We start from the raw sequence: 17,370 nt of genomic DNA on the forward strand, positions 1-17,370 counted from the left end.
AGGAGGATTCAAACTCAGATTTACATCAGCCCATTTCACAACTAGTTGGCAAGACCTCCAGAAGGGGATTCCAACAGGGTGTACCATCTTCCCCATCCTATTTATTATGGGAATGGACCTCCTATTATCAGCAGCAGAAGGTGTAACCCACGGCTCAAAGCTGGAGTCAGGCATTGTTCAGCCGGCTCTACGAGGGCTCATGGACGACATCACTATAACAACTGTGTCACATGTCCAAGCAAGATGGGTATTGGAAACCCTGGGTGATGTAGCCACTTGGGCGAGGATGTCCTTCAAGGCCAAGAAGTCCAGGTGCATGGTGATCAGAAAGGGCAAAGTTACTAGCGAGTTTAGCCTCCAAGTTCAGGGTGAGGCCATCCCTTCCACGGAAGATAACCCAATGCTTGGAGAAGTGGTTTAAAGTGTCACTGACAGATGGGGCCAATGTCACCAATGCTGTGAAACAGACAGATGAATGGCTGAAGAAGATCGACAAATCCAGACTTACCAGTAAATTCAAAACCTGGCTGTACCAATACGGCCTTCTGCCCAGGCTTCTCTGGCTCTTCACACTTTGAGTTCCCCATGACTGCCATAGAGGGCATCGAGAGGAAAACCAACAAGCACCCGCGGAGATGGTTGGGAGTTCCCCCAAGCTTCTCTTCAGTGGGCCTCTACATTTGATCTGGGCAACTGCAGCTTCCCCTGTCATCTGTTGTGGAGGAAATCAAGGTGGCAAAATGCAGAGCCTTATTAAGCTTGAGAGATTCCAATGACGTCTTGGTAAAGCAAGCAGGCATTACAACCAGATCTGTGCACAAGTGGGCAGCCAACGCAGCTGTGGAGCCAGCAGTGTGTTCTCTGAAGCTGCGAGATATCATTGGCAACCCCTGTGTCGGGCGGCAAGGCCTTGGCTCCGTTCACTTCCAGCAGTGGGGAAACGCAAGCATAAGGAACAGGCGAGACATGATACAGGCAGAAGTACGGATCCGTGAGGAAGAGAAGCGGATGTCAAAGGCAGTGGAACAAGGGTCCCAGGGTGCCTGGACAAAATGGGATCTGCCCAAGCGCAAGATCTCATGAGCAGAGTTATGGAGACTGGAGCCCTTCCGTATTTCCTTCCTCTTGCGATCCGAGTATGACACCCTTCCTTCACGATTACATCTGTACACATGAGGGATGAGAGAGGACCCGAACTGTAAGCTCTGTGGTCAAAAGGGAACACTGGCTCATATACTGTCCGGGTGTAAAACAGCTCTAACTCAAGGACGGTATAGGTGGCGCCATGATAAGGTGCTTCTGGCTCTTGCTGACACACTAGAGCGAGAGAGATGCAAGAAGAGGACGGCTGACACAGATTTGAGGAAGGCCATCACCTTCATCAAAGAGGGAGCCAGGCCTTTCCTAACCAAACAACCAAAGCCCAATCTGCTGCTAACGGCCTGGTCCTGGGAGATGAGGGTCGATGAGGGAAGGAGGTTGCAGTTCCCAGATGTGGTGCACACAACCCTATGCCCGGACATTGTACTGTGGTCAACCGAAGACAAGAAAGTAATTCTGGTTGAGCTGACTGTGAAGTGGGAGGAGGGATGGGAAGAGGCCTACGAGAGAAAGGCCTTGAAGTATCAGCCCTTAGTGCAGGGGTGTAAAGACAAGGGATGGTAGGCATGGTTGTTCCCTGTGGAGATCGGCTGCAGAGGTTTCCCGGCCAAATCAGCATGGCGGTTGTTGTCAGATCTGGGCCTGGACGAAAGGAGAAAAAAAACAAGCAGCTCATAGGATGGGGGAAGAGGCAGAATGACCTGTTGTTGGATTTGGAGTAGGCGAGAGGAGGGGAGCTGGAAGCCAGGAGCAGATGGGCAGTGATTTGGCCACCACTGCCGGCCCACCAACTAGAGAGTGTTGTGGTTAAGGGTCGAGACACTCTGAAGGTTGGGAACCGCCTGATGACATCTGTTCCTGGCTGAAGTCTGCAGTTACCTTACAAGGTAACTGGAGAATGCACCCTAACAGGTGTATGTAACAAGTACATGTACATTGCCAAAAATTTTAATATTAATCTTGCATGTAAACATGTATTTAATCTAATGTAGGCAATTAATTTACATTTGCTTAAATATTTCTGAATTTTGATAGCATTTTGCTCGGAACCTTACTGCTTTTTAAGTATCAAATTCACTTGTCACAAGATTTTTGGAGAGAGTTAGATTTGTATATGTTTTCTGGATTTTGCTTTTCTGTGGTCAGCTATTCATTGAGTAATGACTAATTTTACTTAAGATTGTTTCCGTAAGATTGGATGCTATCTACATTAGAAAGTTAGGGATGCAAACTCGTTCCAATTTGCTATTAATCTGATGTTGATTGACTTTATGTTTTTGTTATTGCTGAGTCATGAAATCACTTAACATAGAGTTGGGTCAATTTCATGAGCAGGAAGCTTACGAAATGTTCTGCTTATATTCTTGAGATTTTTTTCTGATCATGCCGAAATTGTGTGGGAAGATTGCCATGAAATGAAAAACAAACAGCGACGTCCTTTTTCCATGTATCATGGACTCCAATTGCTCAATATTGTTTAGGCCTATACTATTATTAACATTTTTAAAACTTTCATTTTTCTTTGCAGCTAAGTATGTAGCAGACTACACAACTGGTACGATGATGACTTTTGCTGCTGTATTTGCTGTAATGTTCAATGGATGCACCGGTATTATGGCTGGATCCAATATGTCAGGTAAGGCTCAAACCTATACTTGAAGTATAAATTATTTCCATAAAATTAATAGTACATTGTTTGCAATCAAATTATTATATGCAATCTCTGTTACAAAAGAGCAGCTTGATACAGAGCATTATTAACTATTAAATCTGAACTGTAAAGCAAACTATTTGCCTACATTAGGGTATCAGCAAGATTTATTGCCTGATAAACATGTTTATGACTGTGCTTTATCAGCGTCTGTTGACTGGAAATAAAAATATAATGAACAAAGTGGCACTTCCTTTGCTGAATTGTTAAACTATATTGGTTGTAAGTGTAATTTTATCTCTGCATCAAGCAACATTCAATGAAGTTTGGGTTGTAAAATAAGTTAACTAAAATCATAAATCCTTGTCTTGCTATCATTACCAGGTGACTTAAAGAATCCCAGCTATTCTATTCCCAGAGGCACAATAACAGCTGTAATTTTTACATACATTGTGTACAATATTTTATCTCTCATGGTCAGCTGCACATGTGATAGGTGAGTCTATATTTCTTATGACTGATTTTTTTTCTCATGCCCGACAACTCCAAGTGGTCAGCCCTTTGTAATACGATTACAAAGGAAACTTGATAATCATATATTCATTCAGTTTTGCTTGTAGAATTGCCATAACAATTTTGAAAGTACTGAGAAGAAACTTTTTGAGTCAAGAAAACAATGATGTATCGTATTACTCAAGGCTTTATGAGTTACCTTCGTCATTTTAACTATATGCTCATTCCATGTTTGAGTTGGAATTACTCCCAGGAATTTCAGCAACAATCCAACATTACATTTAAAAATAAAATTTTGCTGAACATAAAGAGTTGGATGCTTGTCAACAATGGTTGAGTTTTAAATGTTTTGTGGCTAGAGTACTCAATAACATTGATACTCTATTGATACTGTCAATGGTTTAATATATATTGTTACCAAAGGCACTGTCTTGTTAGTGTTAACTGATAATGCTATTGCATTCAGAAACTGCTGTGCATTAGATATTTATTGATGATTTAAAATGAAAACTCTTCGCAGCACAGTTCAAAGATGGATTTTGTACTCAGACGACAAAGCAATGCAGTTTTATAACTAGTAGGTTTTCATTTGAAGTTTAACTTTTGAGATAAACATTGAAAGTATTCCTTATTATTAGTTCCTTACTGCAACAATAATTTATCTTTTTAAATAAGCATTTCTTATGTAAAGTGCATTCAGAAGCATTTTTCAGATAGAAAGTAAATCTTCTAGAGGAACTCAGCAGACCAAACAGCATCTGTCGAGGGGAGCGGTGGGAGGTTGTCTGCATCAGGATTGCCCTGAATGGTAACATTTCCTTTTCCCCTCACTAGTGCTGTTTGAACTGCTGAGTTCCTTCATCAGTTTTATCTTTTCTCCCAGGTTCCATGGTCTTCAGCCTTTTGTTTTTAGAAAGAAAACTTCCTTAGTTTCATATCCAGGAAAGATTGCGTTTGAATTTAAAGGAGAGAAAAATCTGTTAAACAAGAGAAATAAAAATAAGAATTTATTTTCTGTAATGAAAGCTATCTAACTGAGTTCCATTGGGTTAAGTTTTATTATAAACAAATCATATTACCTGGACAAATATTTGGTGCACAATTTGCTGGTCTTTGACAGCAATTCTGAGCATAATTTCCAAACTTGTGCCCAAGAAATGGAATTAAGACGGGAGGAGCTGTGTTTTTTTGATATTGCCAACGTATTGCTTAGGGAAGATATACTTGGTGGTGGTGAGCGAGAATCATCTACTGAGGGAACCTCTATATAAGAGGATGAACGAGGGATTCTGCAGATGATGGAAATCCAGAGCAGCACTCGCACAATGCTAGAGGGGCTCAGCCAGTCATGCAGCATCTATGGAGAGGAATAAACAGTTGACATGTAGTCAGACAGGACCTTCCATAAGGACTGGAAAGGAAGGAGGAAAATGCCAGATTAAGGAGGGGAAAGGGGAAGATGAATAAGTTGGCAGGTGACAGTGAAACCAGGTGGGGGAGGGGAATGAAGTGAGAAGCTCGGAGGGGTGGAAGAGGTAAAGGGCTGAAGGAGGAAACTGATGGGAGAGGATAGTGGACCATGGGAGAAAAGGAAGGAGGGAGGTGATGGGCAGGTGAGGAGAAAAGAAGGGGTAAGAGGTGATCACTTTGCTGGGGCTATTACAGACCAACCAATAGTCCATAGGACTAAAGAGGAGCAAGTACCTGTATGTAGATAGCTGTAAGAACATTAGGTTGTAATGGTAAATGACTTCAATTTCCTCCAATGACTAGCACTGTTATTGCAGAAAGCATTTGGGTGGGACAGAAATTGTTCAAGAAAGTTTTCTCAAACAATTACTTAGGGAGGGGCAACATTAGATTTTCTAGGGCAATGAGGCAGGTCAAATTATTTCACATGCATATTGGGAAGCGCTTTGGGGCCAGTGGCCATAACTCTATTCACTTTGAAATGAATTGTTAAAAAACGTAGGGCTTTAGATAGGGGAAAGGTAAATTTTAAAGGCTTTAGGTGGGGTCCTGCAAATGATGACTGGGAGATACAGTTGGCAAATAATCGGATGTCTGGCAAATTTGGCTTTGAAAAGTGTGGTGTAGAGAGTTGGGAGTAAGTATATTCTTGTTAGACAGAGCAAAGGACAAGGCTGGCAGGATTAGAAAACTCTGTTTGAAGAAGGATATTGAGGATCTGGTCAAATTACAGCTGCACAAGACTTTGGTGAGACCACACTTGGAATATTGTGTGCAGTTCTGGTTGCCTGGGTCTAGGAAGGTGTCATTAAAGGTGCAGGGGAGATACACGGGGACATTACCAGGACTGGAAGACTTGAGTTGCAGGGGGAGGCTGGATAGTTTAGAGCTTTATTTTTATATTGATTCTCCTTGGAGTGTAGGTGGCTGAGGGGTGACATTACAGAGCTTTATGGAATCAGGAGGGTCATAGATAAGGTTAGTCATTTTCTAGGATGGAGGACATAGACTTCAGGTGAAAGGAGACAACTAGCCAGACAGTTTTAGAAGTACTGATTTCTGCTACGTTATTGGAAAGTTTATTCAGATGTGAGCTTCAGTGAATGTTAGATCTTTCGGTAGAACCAGTGCTTTGGCCAATTTTGACTGATACTGGCCCAGACCGACTTGCAGAGCCTGGGAGTAACTTAACAGCATCACTTTTCCATCTAACTCAGCAATATTCTAGAACAGCTGAGGTCAATTTGGCTAAGATTGACAATTCATTTTGACCATAAGAGCATAAGATGTAGGAGAAGAAATAGACCCATTGAGTCTGCTCCACCATTTCAACATGGCTGATCTAATTTTCCTCTCAGCCCCATTATTCCACCTTCTCCCTGTATCTCTTCATGCCCTGACCAATCAAAAATCTATCAACCTCTGCTTTAAATATGCATAAAGACTTGGCCTCCGCAGCTGCCTATGGCAAAGAATTCCACAGATTCATCACTCTCTGCCTTGAGAAATTCCTCCTCATCTCCATTTGAAAAGGATGCCACTCTATTCTGAGGCTTCTGGTCTTGGACTTTCCCACTGTAGGAAACATTCTCTCCACATCTACTCTGCCTTTCACCATTCGATAGGTTTCAATGAGATCACCCTTCATTCTTCTGAATACAGGCCCAGAGACATCAAACACTTTTCATATGACAAACAATTTAATCCTGGAATCTTTTTCACGAGCCTCCTTGGAACCCTCTTCAGTTTCAGCACATCCTTTCTAAGTTAAGGGGCCCAAATCTGCTCACAATACTCCAAGTGAGGCTTCACCAGTGCTTTATAAAGTTTCAACATTACATCCATGCTTTTATATTCTGGTCCTCTTGAAATGAATGCTAACATCACATTTGCCTTTTTTACTACAGGCTCAGCCTGCAAATTAATCTTTAGGGAATCCTGCACAAGGGTTTTTTGTATTTTCTCTCCATTTAGAAAATAGTCAACCCTTTCTTCTACCAAGTGCAAGACCATACAACCACTTCTTTGCCCATTATCCTAATCTAAGTCCTTCTGTAGCCTCTGTACTTCCTCAAAACTACCTGCCCCTCCACCTATCCTCATATTGTCTACAAACTGCAACAAAGCCATCAATTCCATCATCCGTATCATTGACATAGAGCATAGAAAGAATCGGTCCCAGCACAGACCCCTGTGGAACACCACTAGTCACTGGCAGCCAACCAGAAAAGGCTACCTTTATTCCCTTTTTTTTTTGCTTCCTGCCAATCAGTCAATGCTTTATCCATGGGGGAATCTTTCCTGTAATTCCAACCGCCGTAAAACAAGAAGAAGAAGAATCTTTCCTGTAATACCATGGGCTTGTACCTTGTTAAGAAGCCTCGTGTGTGGCACCTTGTCAAAGGCCTTCTGAAATTTCAAGTACACAACATCAACTGATTCTCCTTTGTCTATCCTGCTTATTACTTCAAAGAATTCCAAAAGAGGAAACCATGCTGACTATGGCCTATTTTGTCATGTTCGTCTAGGTACCCTGAGACCCCATCCTTAATAATAGGCTCCAACCTCTTCCCAACTACTAAGGTCAGACTAGCTGGTCTATAGTTTCCTTTTTTCTGCCTCTCTCCTTTCTTGAAGAGTGGAGTGACACTTGCAATTTTCCAGTCTTCTGGATCCATTCCAGAATCTAGTGATTCTTGAAAGATCATTAATAATGCCTCCTCAATCTCTTCAACCACCTCTTTCTGAATCCTGGAGTGTATGCTAGTGAGTCTAGGTGACTTATCTACCTTCAGACCTTTCAGTTTACCAAGAACCTCCTCTCTAGTTATGGTGACTTCACACTCTTCATGACCCCTGACACCTGGAACTTCCACTATATTGCTAGTGTCTTCCACAGTGAAGACTGATGCAGAATACTTGTTCAGTTCATCTGCCATTTTGTTGTCCCCCATTACTACCTCTCCAGCATAGTTTTCCAGTAGTCGGATATCTACTCTCGTCTCTCTTTTACACCTTATGTATCTGAAGAAACTTTTGGTATCATCTTTAATATTATTGACTAGTTTTCTTTCATACTCCATCTTTATCATAATGACTTTTTAAATTGCCTTCTATTGGTATTTAGAAGTTTCCCAATTCTCTAACTTCCCACTAATTTGTGCTCTATTTATTTCCTCTCTCTTGACTTGACTTATCTTGTTAGCCATTGCTTTGTCATCTTTCCCTTAGGATACTTTCTCTTTGGGATGTGTATGTCCTGTGCCTTCCTAATTGCTTCCAGAAATTCCTGCCATTGCTGCTCTGCCATCATCCAAGCCAGCTGGCCAACTCCCCTCTCATGCCTCTGTAATTCCCTTTACTCCTCTGTAATACTGATACATCAACATTAGCTTCTGCTTCTCAAATTTCGGGGTGAATTTGATCATATTCTAGTCACTTCCCCCGATGGTTCTTTTACCTTAAGGTCTCTGATCAATTCTGGTTCACTGCACAACACCCAATCTGAAATAGCTGATCCTCCAGTGGGCTCAACCTTGAGCTGCTCTAAAAAGCCATCTTGTAGATACTCTAGAAATTCCCCCTTCTGGAATCCAGCACCAACCTGATTTTCTCAATCCACCTGCATATTGAAGTCCCCCATGACTATTGTAACACTGCCCTTTTGGCATGCAATTTCTATCTGTTGTAATTTGTAGACCACATCCTTACTATTGTTTGGAGGTCTGTATGTAACTCCCATCGAAGTCTTTTTATCCTTGCAGTTCCTTGGCTCTATCCACAACACCTTCAACACCTTCTTTCAACACCTTCTGACCAAATGTCACCTCTTTCTAATGGTTTGATTTCAATTTTTACCAACAGCAACACCACGCCCCTGCCTCAACTGGAGTTAATGCTGCAGCAAAGTGTGCCGAAACAATTTAGATAGTGAATAAGCTATCTAATTTATGCTTCCCCTCCACCCCTCCGGTTCCTTAGCCCTGATTGCAGCATCCTGCCCCTATTTTTTTCCCATTATTGTTAAAGACTGTTGCTTGATTATGCTAACATTTAATCTATGAAGTGTGCTGGAAAAAAATCATTGTGAATGTAATTTGTTCTTGGAAGTTAGAACCAGAATTTTCTGATCAATTTGACTTAATGCTGCTGCAAAGTGTGCTGAAACAATTGGAGCCAAATCATGTATGTCCACAAATAGGCAGACACTTTCACACGATTGCATCAATCCTAATGGGCAAAGTAATAGAGGTAACATTCAATCATTTTGCATTTTGTGGCTTTATATGTTCTTCTATTAATGAAACTGAATTGAAATGCATTCCTTCTGTTGAATTGATTTAAAATGTATGACAAAGCCATGTAATTTTAGCCAAGCTTGTGCCATTAGCAAGAAATGTTATTCTGACCACACATTATTCATTTTCACACAATGCAGTCAGATCGTTATGCTCCCTTAAAAGAAAGCATTTAACCTCCTGTGCTTTTATACACCACCTTTCAGTGCAATTACATTCTGCTGTAGCAATGCAGCATTCTTGAAATGATGAATGCATTTTCAGTTTATATCTACTCTCTCTTATGTAGGTCACCTTCATTTGTTCTGGGATTAAATTGTTAATTAGTTATTGCTTTGTTTACTGAATATGGTTACAAATCAGAAATGGTGGAAGAAAGCAGCTAATAAATCAGCATCTGTGGAAAGAGAAATTGGTAAAAGTTTTAAGTGTTGGTTGTTTTCACTTTCCACGGGTGCTGTTTCACAGGCTGAGTTCTTACTTATGTTTTTGTTCCAAATTCCAGCACCTGCATTTTAAATTTGTTACCCATTTCTGAACTAACTGCTAGGTTTGAAAGAAGAATGAATATTATGCTGATTTAAACAACATCCTTAAAATGTGAGACATGCATCTAATTTTAAATGGGCAATACTTGAGTGGCTTGTAGATTAATTGCTTTAAATTACACCAAGGTGATTCTGATTGTCATAGTCATACTTTATTGATCCCGGGGGAAATTGGTTTTCGTTACAGTTGCACCATAAATAATAAATAGTATTATGTAAATTATGCCAGTAAATTATGAAATAAGTCCAGGACCAGCCTATTGGTTCAGGGTGTCTGACCCTCTAAGGGAGGAGTTGTAAAGTTTGATGGCCACAGGCAGGAATGACTTCCTATGACGCTCTGTGTTGCATCTCGGTGGAATGAGTCTCTGGCTGAATGTACCCCTGTGCCCACCCAGTACATTATGTAGTGGATGGGAGACATTGACCAAGATGGCATGCAACTTAGACAGCATCCTCTTTTCAGACACCACCGTCAGAGAGTCCAAATTTGAACCAACTTTTTGCTATCTTTGGAGGTTTATAGGTGGTTAAATAAGTTTTGATTTCAAGTACTGACTGACCTAATGTGCAGATTTTTCCATTGCTTCTCTTGAGCATATAATGACAGGGATGTATCTTATTCCTTTCTGTGCAAATGTTGCTAAAACTTTGAAGAAACTAAATGCAATATGCTTCAATTCTCCAGTGATAACTAAAGGTAAATTTTGTGCAAAATGCAGTGTGGCAATCTGATTTTTCACACTGCATTTTTCTTGCAATGCTGAGTAAATTGCTAAATTAGTCATGAATTTATGGATGGTTTTGCATCTGAGATGGAAGTAAAGGCAAACAAAATGCAGGCTGACATCTCCATCCTCATTAATGACAAATAGAAGGAGCTGGTGGATTTCTTCATTAAGGTAGAGTTCTTTCATTCAGATGCCTCCTTTCCTTTCTCCCCTTTGCCTATCTTAATTTCCTGAGCCAACTCTGTTTCTCTAATTTTTTTTCCTGGCTTGTCAGATTCATCTTATTCAAAAGCATTCTTCTGTTCTCTTGATCCCACTCAGAAATTCTTACTGGCTTCCTTGTTGCCCAACATTAGAATTGGTACCCTCGCATCAGCTGCTGTTCAATGGTTCCTGTAAAGAAATTTGCTCAAGCTGCAGTACATCCAAGTTTACTATCACTACATCGCCAAGATTATTGAAAGCATTGTCATAAATTACACTCAGTGGCTACTTTATTAGGTACCGTACCTAATGGTGGCCACTGAGTGTTTGTTCAACATCTTCCGCTGCTGTGGTCGATCAACTTCAGGGTTCGTGTTGTAGGTACGTTTGGCGATGCCGTTCTGCACACCACTGTTGTAACACGTGGCTGTTTGAGTTACTGTCGCCTTCCTGTCAGCTTGAAACAGATTTGGCCATTCTCCTCCGACCTCTCATAAACAAAGTGTTTTCAACCACAGAACTGCAGCTTGCTGGATGGTTTTTGTTTTTCGTGCTGTTCTCTGTAAATTCTAGAGACTGTTGTGCATGAAAATCCCAGGAGATCAGCAGTGTCTCAAATCACCCTGTCAGGCACCAACAAGTCAATCACCCAGATAACTTGCAGCAAAACAGAGGAAGTTTTATTTCTCTTTTTCATGAAATGTTAAAAAAAATCACACAATATGTATTTCCTAAAATACCTGGAAATTGGCAATTTAGGGCTTAGTCTCTGCTCAAGTCATAAATGCTCAACAAATACAATGAGCAGAATAACTCTCAGATGCCTCTTACCTAACCCTTGAGAAGTATCCCACTCAGGACCATCAGAAAATTGTCACCACTAACCTCTCCAACTCTGGAGAACTCCCATCCACTGCCAAACTCAGTTCCTTATCCTACCTCCTACCCAAGATTCACAAACCTGACTGTCCGGCTAGGCCCATGCTCTCTGCCTGCTCCTGCCCCACAGAACTGGTGTCCACAAACCTCAACTCCATTCTCTTCACCTGATTCAGTTCCTTCCCACTTACATCGGCGACACTTCGTTTTCAATCTCAACAACCTTCAACTCCCTAGCCCTGACTGGCTCATTTTCACATCATTTCCCCAATCAAGGCAGCCTTAAAGCTCTCTGCCTTTTTCTCAAGGAAGGAGTCGATCAGTTCCCACCACCATCACCTTCCGTCTGGCAGAGTTGGTCCCTACTCTCAACAACTCTCCTTTGGCTCCTCCTACTTTCTCCAAACTTGAGGGTAGCCACGGATACCTGCATGGGCCTCAGCTTTGCCTGTTTTTTTGCTGATTATGTAGACCAGTCCCTGTTTTAAGCCTTCCCTGGTAACGCTCCCCATCTCTTCCTGTGCTACATTGGTGCTGCTTCATGCACCCATGCTGAGCTTGTCGATTTAATCAACTTTGCCTCCAACTTCCACCCTGCCCTTGAGTTCACTTGGGCTATTTCTGATACCTCTCTCCCCTTTCTCGATCTTTCTATCTCCATATCTAGAAACAATCAGCTATTCCCTTTTCTCAGTTCCTATGTCTCTGCAACGTCTGTTCCCAGGATGTGGCTTTCCGGGACATCAGAGATGTCCTCCTCCTTCAAAGAATAGGGTTTTCGTTCCTCCACCACTGATGCTGCCCTCATCTGCATCTCCTCTATTTCCCAGACCTGCACTCACCCCATCTTCCCACTGCCTTAAAAAGGTGACTCACAGGACGTTTGGAAGCAGTAGTCTGGAGACTAACGATTGCAGATTCTGAGTGAGGTCCCTGGTCATATGGAACCTGATCAGTTTCTTCTACAGCTGTCAAAATCTGAATACAAGCAGTGAGCTCCAGAAGAAACTAATCACCAGTGTTAAAGTACAAAGTGAGTCTTTGAGATGTTCGAAGCAGTGACAACTAATAAAATGTAGTTATTAGGTAAAATCATTGGCCGGTGTGTTTTATCATTTGCTGATAGGGGAGCAGAAGAGTCTTTGTTAATGAGGAAGAAAATTTCAGAGTGAATACCAGAGAGAAGAAGGATCTCAAAATGGAGAAATCCTTGCAGGGAGCATATAGTCAAGATAACAGTGTAAACCTGTTGGTTTGTAATCGATGAATGTTCAATAGATTTTGAGACATTGAGGGAATCAACACTGACTGAATCAAAGGATATTGGGTAATACTAGAACATAATACTAAGGTGAAAGATTAGCCCAGATTTTAATGAGTGCAGAGCAAACGGGGTCAGATGATCAACTGTTACTCTTACACTGTGGCCACTTTATTAGGTTCATTAATGCAAATATTTAATCAGTCAATCACATGGCAGTAACTCAATGCATTAAAGCATGCAGACATGGTCACTAGGTTCAGTTGTTGTTCAACCAAACACGAGAGTGGGGTAAAAATGTGATCTTTGACCATGAAAAACAGAAATCAAACTTCCTCTGTTTTGCTCCAATTTATCTTGGTCATTGAATTTTCTTGAAGGGATTATATTCAGAATTACTTGGACTAACCAGCAGAGGGCACACAGAATACGTGTTCCTCAGCTAAAGCAACAATTTGGTCAAGTTGTAGAAAAATTAATTTTAAGAATATGTGAAGGACAAAACATAATTACCATTTAATTTTTTTCTCACTCTGTACCCTTGCACACTGGATAGCTTTCTTTTCCTCAATAATTGTTTCCAACTCCAGCCATTCCAGCTTCCTATATTTTCTGTGAAGTTTATTCCTCACACTTGGAAACCTCCCGATTAAATTCAGTTTGAGGGTTCACTTTCTGCTTTATTCCAACATTCTATACATGGTATAATGGTGAGTCATTAGGTTGCAGCAGCAACTATCTTGTTTAAATTATGCATTGAGACTTCCACCTGTTTCATTTATTGTCATTGTATTCTCATTTTACAATTCTTAAGTACATGTAAATTTCAAAAGGGATTAATACTGAAAGTAGTAATACAGAACAAGCAAGCTGGTGGTTGAATTAAGTATGTAAGAACCTTAGTTTTGATTGAAATCAATAGTGTAATAAGACTAGATGTTAAGTAAAACTCTCGGGTGCTCGGCACCTCACCACACCTTCCCTGAACACTCCAACCCCCCCCCCCCCCCCCAGGGCACCAACTCTTTCTTCTACCCCCCCCCCCGATCCCAGCTGTAATCCTTGCCATGTCTTCAGCACTCCCTCCAACCTCCCCTCCTCCCCTCTCTGAGGCAGAACGTTCTGTCCTCAGCAAGGGCCTTGCCTTTGTCCCGCACTTTAGTGAGTTCTGTGCCCACCACACCCTTCTCTTTTTTCATCGCCTCTGTTTCCAAAAGAATTCCACACCCCTCACTAACCCCTCCTCCCGTCTCCAACCTTCCCCCTGTTGGGCACCCTGCTCTGATCTTTACATCTCGAATTGCCAAAGGGGTATCAACTGGCTTAACTTCGGCACTCCTCTCTGCTCCTCGAACCTTGCTCCCTCTGACCACAGTGCCCTCTGCTCTCTGCCAATCTCAACTTTACCAGCAAACCCGCAGATAAAGCGAGCACTGTTGTAGTGTGGTGAACTAACCTCTACCAGGCAGCAACTCTTAGGCACCTCTTCGTACTGACCATCATTCCTCATTCCTGACCATCAGAAATCTGCCTCCTACACTATCACTGACCTCATCAACTCTGGAGATCTCCATCTACTGCCACCAAACTCTTAGTTCTCTTACCCGGTACTGCTTGTTTTTACCTCCTCTGATCTGTAGGCCTACTGTCTTTACCTGCTCCGACCCCACTGAACTCGTGCTCTCATACGTCAACTCCATTCTATTTCTCTTGGTTCAGTTCCTTCTCACCTCCATCTGTAACACTTCATAGGCTCTCAGTCTCCTCACTAACTTTTAATTCTTGGTTACCTGATTGCCTCACTTTCACTGTGAATGTCCAAACCTTATACTCTTCTATACCCCATTAAAGCCTTAATGCTCTCCATTTCTTTCTCAATAGTAAGAATCAGCCAGTTCCCATCCACCACCACCCTCCATAGTCTGGCAGACCTGGTTCTCCCCCTCAAATTTTTCCTTGAGCTCCTCCCTCTTTCTCCAGACTTGAGCAGTAGCCATGGGCACCTGAATGGGCCCCAGCTATGTCTGCCATGCTCCAAGTCTTCCCTGGTGATGCTCCCCAACTCTTCCTCTGCTACCTCTTCCCACCCTGTCTCCTGTAAAAATGTTATTCCTTTTTCCCAATTCCTTCACCTCCACTGCATCTATTCCTAGAATGCGGCTTTCCTTAAAAGGACATCAGAGATATCCTCCTCCTTCAAAAAACTTTCTCTTCCTCCACCATTGACGCTGGCCTCACCCACATCTCCATTTCTTGAACACCTGCGCTCGGCCTATCTTCCCACTGCATCCAACAGTGATACAGATCCTCTTGTCGTTATATACCACCTCATGAGCCTCCACATCCAACACATCATACTCTGCAGCTTCTGCCATCTCCAAAGGGATCCTACCACCAAACATATCTTTACCTCTCTGCCTGGTTTAAAAAAAAATCTGCTACCCTCCCTCCCCCGCCCCCCCCATTCCCCACTCCAGCCCCTTTCCTCTTCTCACCTACATCTGGGTTTCCCCCCTCCCCTTCTGCTATGGTCCACTCTTCTCTCAGAATCGGGTTTAATATCACCAACATAGGTTGTGAAGTTTAACTTTGTGGCAGCAGTATAATGTAATAAATGATAATGTAGAAAAAGAATTAGTCATATACAGTGGCATGCAAAAGTTTGGGCAACCCTGGTCAAAATTTCTGTTACTGTGAATAGTTGAGCGAGTAAAAGATGACCTGATTTCCAAAAGGAATAAAGTTAAAGATGACAGATTTCTTTAATATTTTAAGCAAGATTACTTTTTCATTTCCATCTTTTACAGTTTCAAAATAACAAAAAAGGAAAAGGGCCCGAAGCAAAAGTTTGGGCACCCTGCATGGTCAGTACTTAGTAATACCCCCTTTGGCAAATATCCCAGCTTATAAATGCTTTCTGTAGCCTGCTAAGAGTCTTCCAATTCTTGTTTGGGGGATTTTCGCCCATTCTTCTTTGCGAAAGGCTTCTAGTTCTGTGAGATTCTTGGGCCATCTTGCATGCACTGCTCTTTTGAGGTCAATCCAGATTTTTGATGATGTTTAGGTTGGGGGACTGTCAGGGCCATGCCAAAATCCTCAGCTTGCGCCTCTTGAGGTAGTCCATTGTGGATTTTGAGGTGTGTTTAGGATCATTATCCTGTTGTAGAAGCCATCCTCTTTTCACCTTCAGCTGTTTTATAGATGGTGTGATGCTTGCTTCCAGAATTTGCTGGTATTTAATTGAATTCATTCTTCCCTCTACCTGTAAATATTCCCCATGCCACTGGCTGCAACACAAGCCCAAAGCATAATCGATCCACCCCTGTGCTTAACAGTTGGAGAGGTGTTCTTTTCATGAAATTCTGCACTCTTTTCTTTCTCAAAACATGCCTTTGCTCGTTGCGGCCAAAAAGTTCTATTTTAACTTCATCAGTCCACAGGACTTGTTTCCAAAATGCATCAGGCTTGTTTAGACGTTCCTTTGCAAACTTCTGATGCTGAATTTTGTGGTGAGGATGCAGGAAAGGTTTTCTTCTGATGAAGGTCATATTTGTGCAGGTGTCGGTACGCAGTAGAACAGTGCAGCACCACTCCAGAGTCTGCTAAATCTTCCTGAAGGTCTTTTGCAGTCAGACGGGGGTTTTGATTTGCCTTTCTAGCAATCCTACGAGTAGTTCTCTCAAAGTTTTTTTTTGTCTTCCAGACCTCAACTTGACCTCCACCGTTCCTGTTAACTGCCATTTCTTAATTCCATTACAAACTGAGAAAACAGCTACCTGAAAACGCTTTGCTATCTTCTTATAGCCTTCTCCTGCTTTGTGGGCATCATTTATTTTAATTTTCAGAGTGCTTGGCAGCTGCTTAGAGGAACCCATAGCTGCTGATTGTTGGGACAAGGTTTGAGGAGTAAGGGTATTTATAAAGCTTTGAAATTTGCATCACCTGGCCTTTCCTAACAATGACTGTGACCAAGCCATAGCCCTAGCAAGCTAAATAAGCTCTGAGACCTTGGTAAAAGTTATCTGAGAGCTCAAATCTCTTGGGGGTGCCCAAAATTTTGCATGATGCTCCTTTCCTTTTTTCACTCTAAAATTGTACAAAACAAAAATAATACACTAATCTTAAAATGTTGAAAAGAATGTTTCATCTTTAACTTTGACTTTTGGAGATCAGTTCATCTTCTATTCACTTAACTATTCATAGTAACAGAAATTTTGACTAGGTGTTCCCAAACTTTTGTGTGTGTGTATACATATATACATATAAAAATGTGTGTATGAAATAGTAATATTAAATAAGTATTGCAAAATAGCAGGGAAAAAAAAGTAGTGAGGTAGTGTTCATGGGTTCAATGTCCATTCAGAAATTAGATGGCAGAGGGAAAGAAGCTGTTTGTGAATCACTGTGTCTTCAGGCTTCTGTACCCCCTTCCTGATGGTAACATTGAGAAGCGGGCATGTCTTGGGTGGTGGAAGGTCCTTAATGATGGATGCCACCTTTTTGAGGCACCGCTCATTGATATCTTGGGTTACTTCATTGGCTAGTACCCATGATGGAGCTGACTAATTTTGCAACTCTCTTCAGCTTGCTTCGATCATGTGTGGTACCCCCCCGCCCCCCACCCCACCCCATACCAGACAGTGATGCAGCCAGTCAGAATGCTCTCCATGGTCGTCTGTAGAAATTTGCATGCTTTAGGTGACGTACCATATCT

General features: G+C 41.9%; 1 protein-coding gene across 1 annotated transcript in view; it reads left to right on the forward strand.

The window, feature by feature from the left end:
• The window catches only part of LOC140196302 (solute carrier family 12 member 9), a 131,754-nt gene that overhangs the window by 9,189 nt on the left and 105,195 nt on the right, over positions 1 to 17,370 (forward strand). The window contains exons 5-6 of the mRNA XM_072255273.1: positions 2,630 to 2,737; positions 3,137 to 3,248. Coding sequence (XP_072111374.1) covers positions 2,630 to 2,737; positions 3,137 to 3,248 — 220 coding nt within the window. The remainder of the gene's footprint in view (positions 1 to 2,629; positions 2,738 to 3,136; positions 3,249 to 17,370) is intronic.

Source organism: Mobula birostris, chromosome 4 (genome assembly GCF_030028105.1).
Source record: "Mobula birostris isolate sMobBir1 chromosome 4, sMobBir1.hap1, whole genome shotgun sequence".
NCBI classification, from domain to species: domain Eukaryota; kingdom Metazoa; phylum Chordata; class Chondrichthyes; order Myliobatiformes; family Myliobatidae; genus Mobula; species Mobula birostris.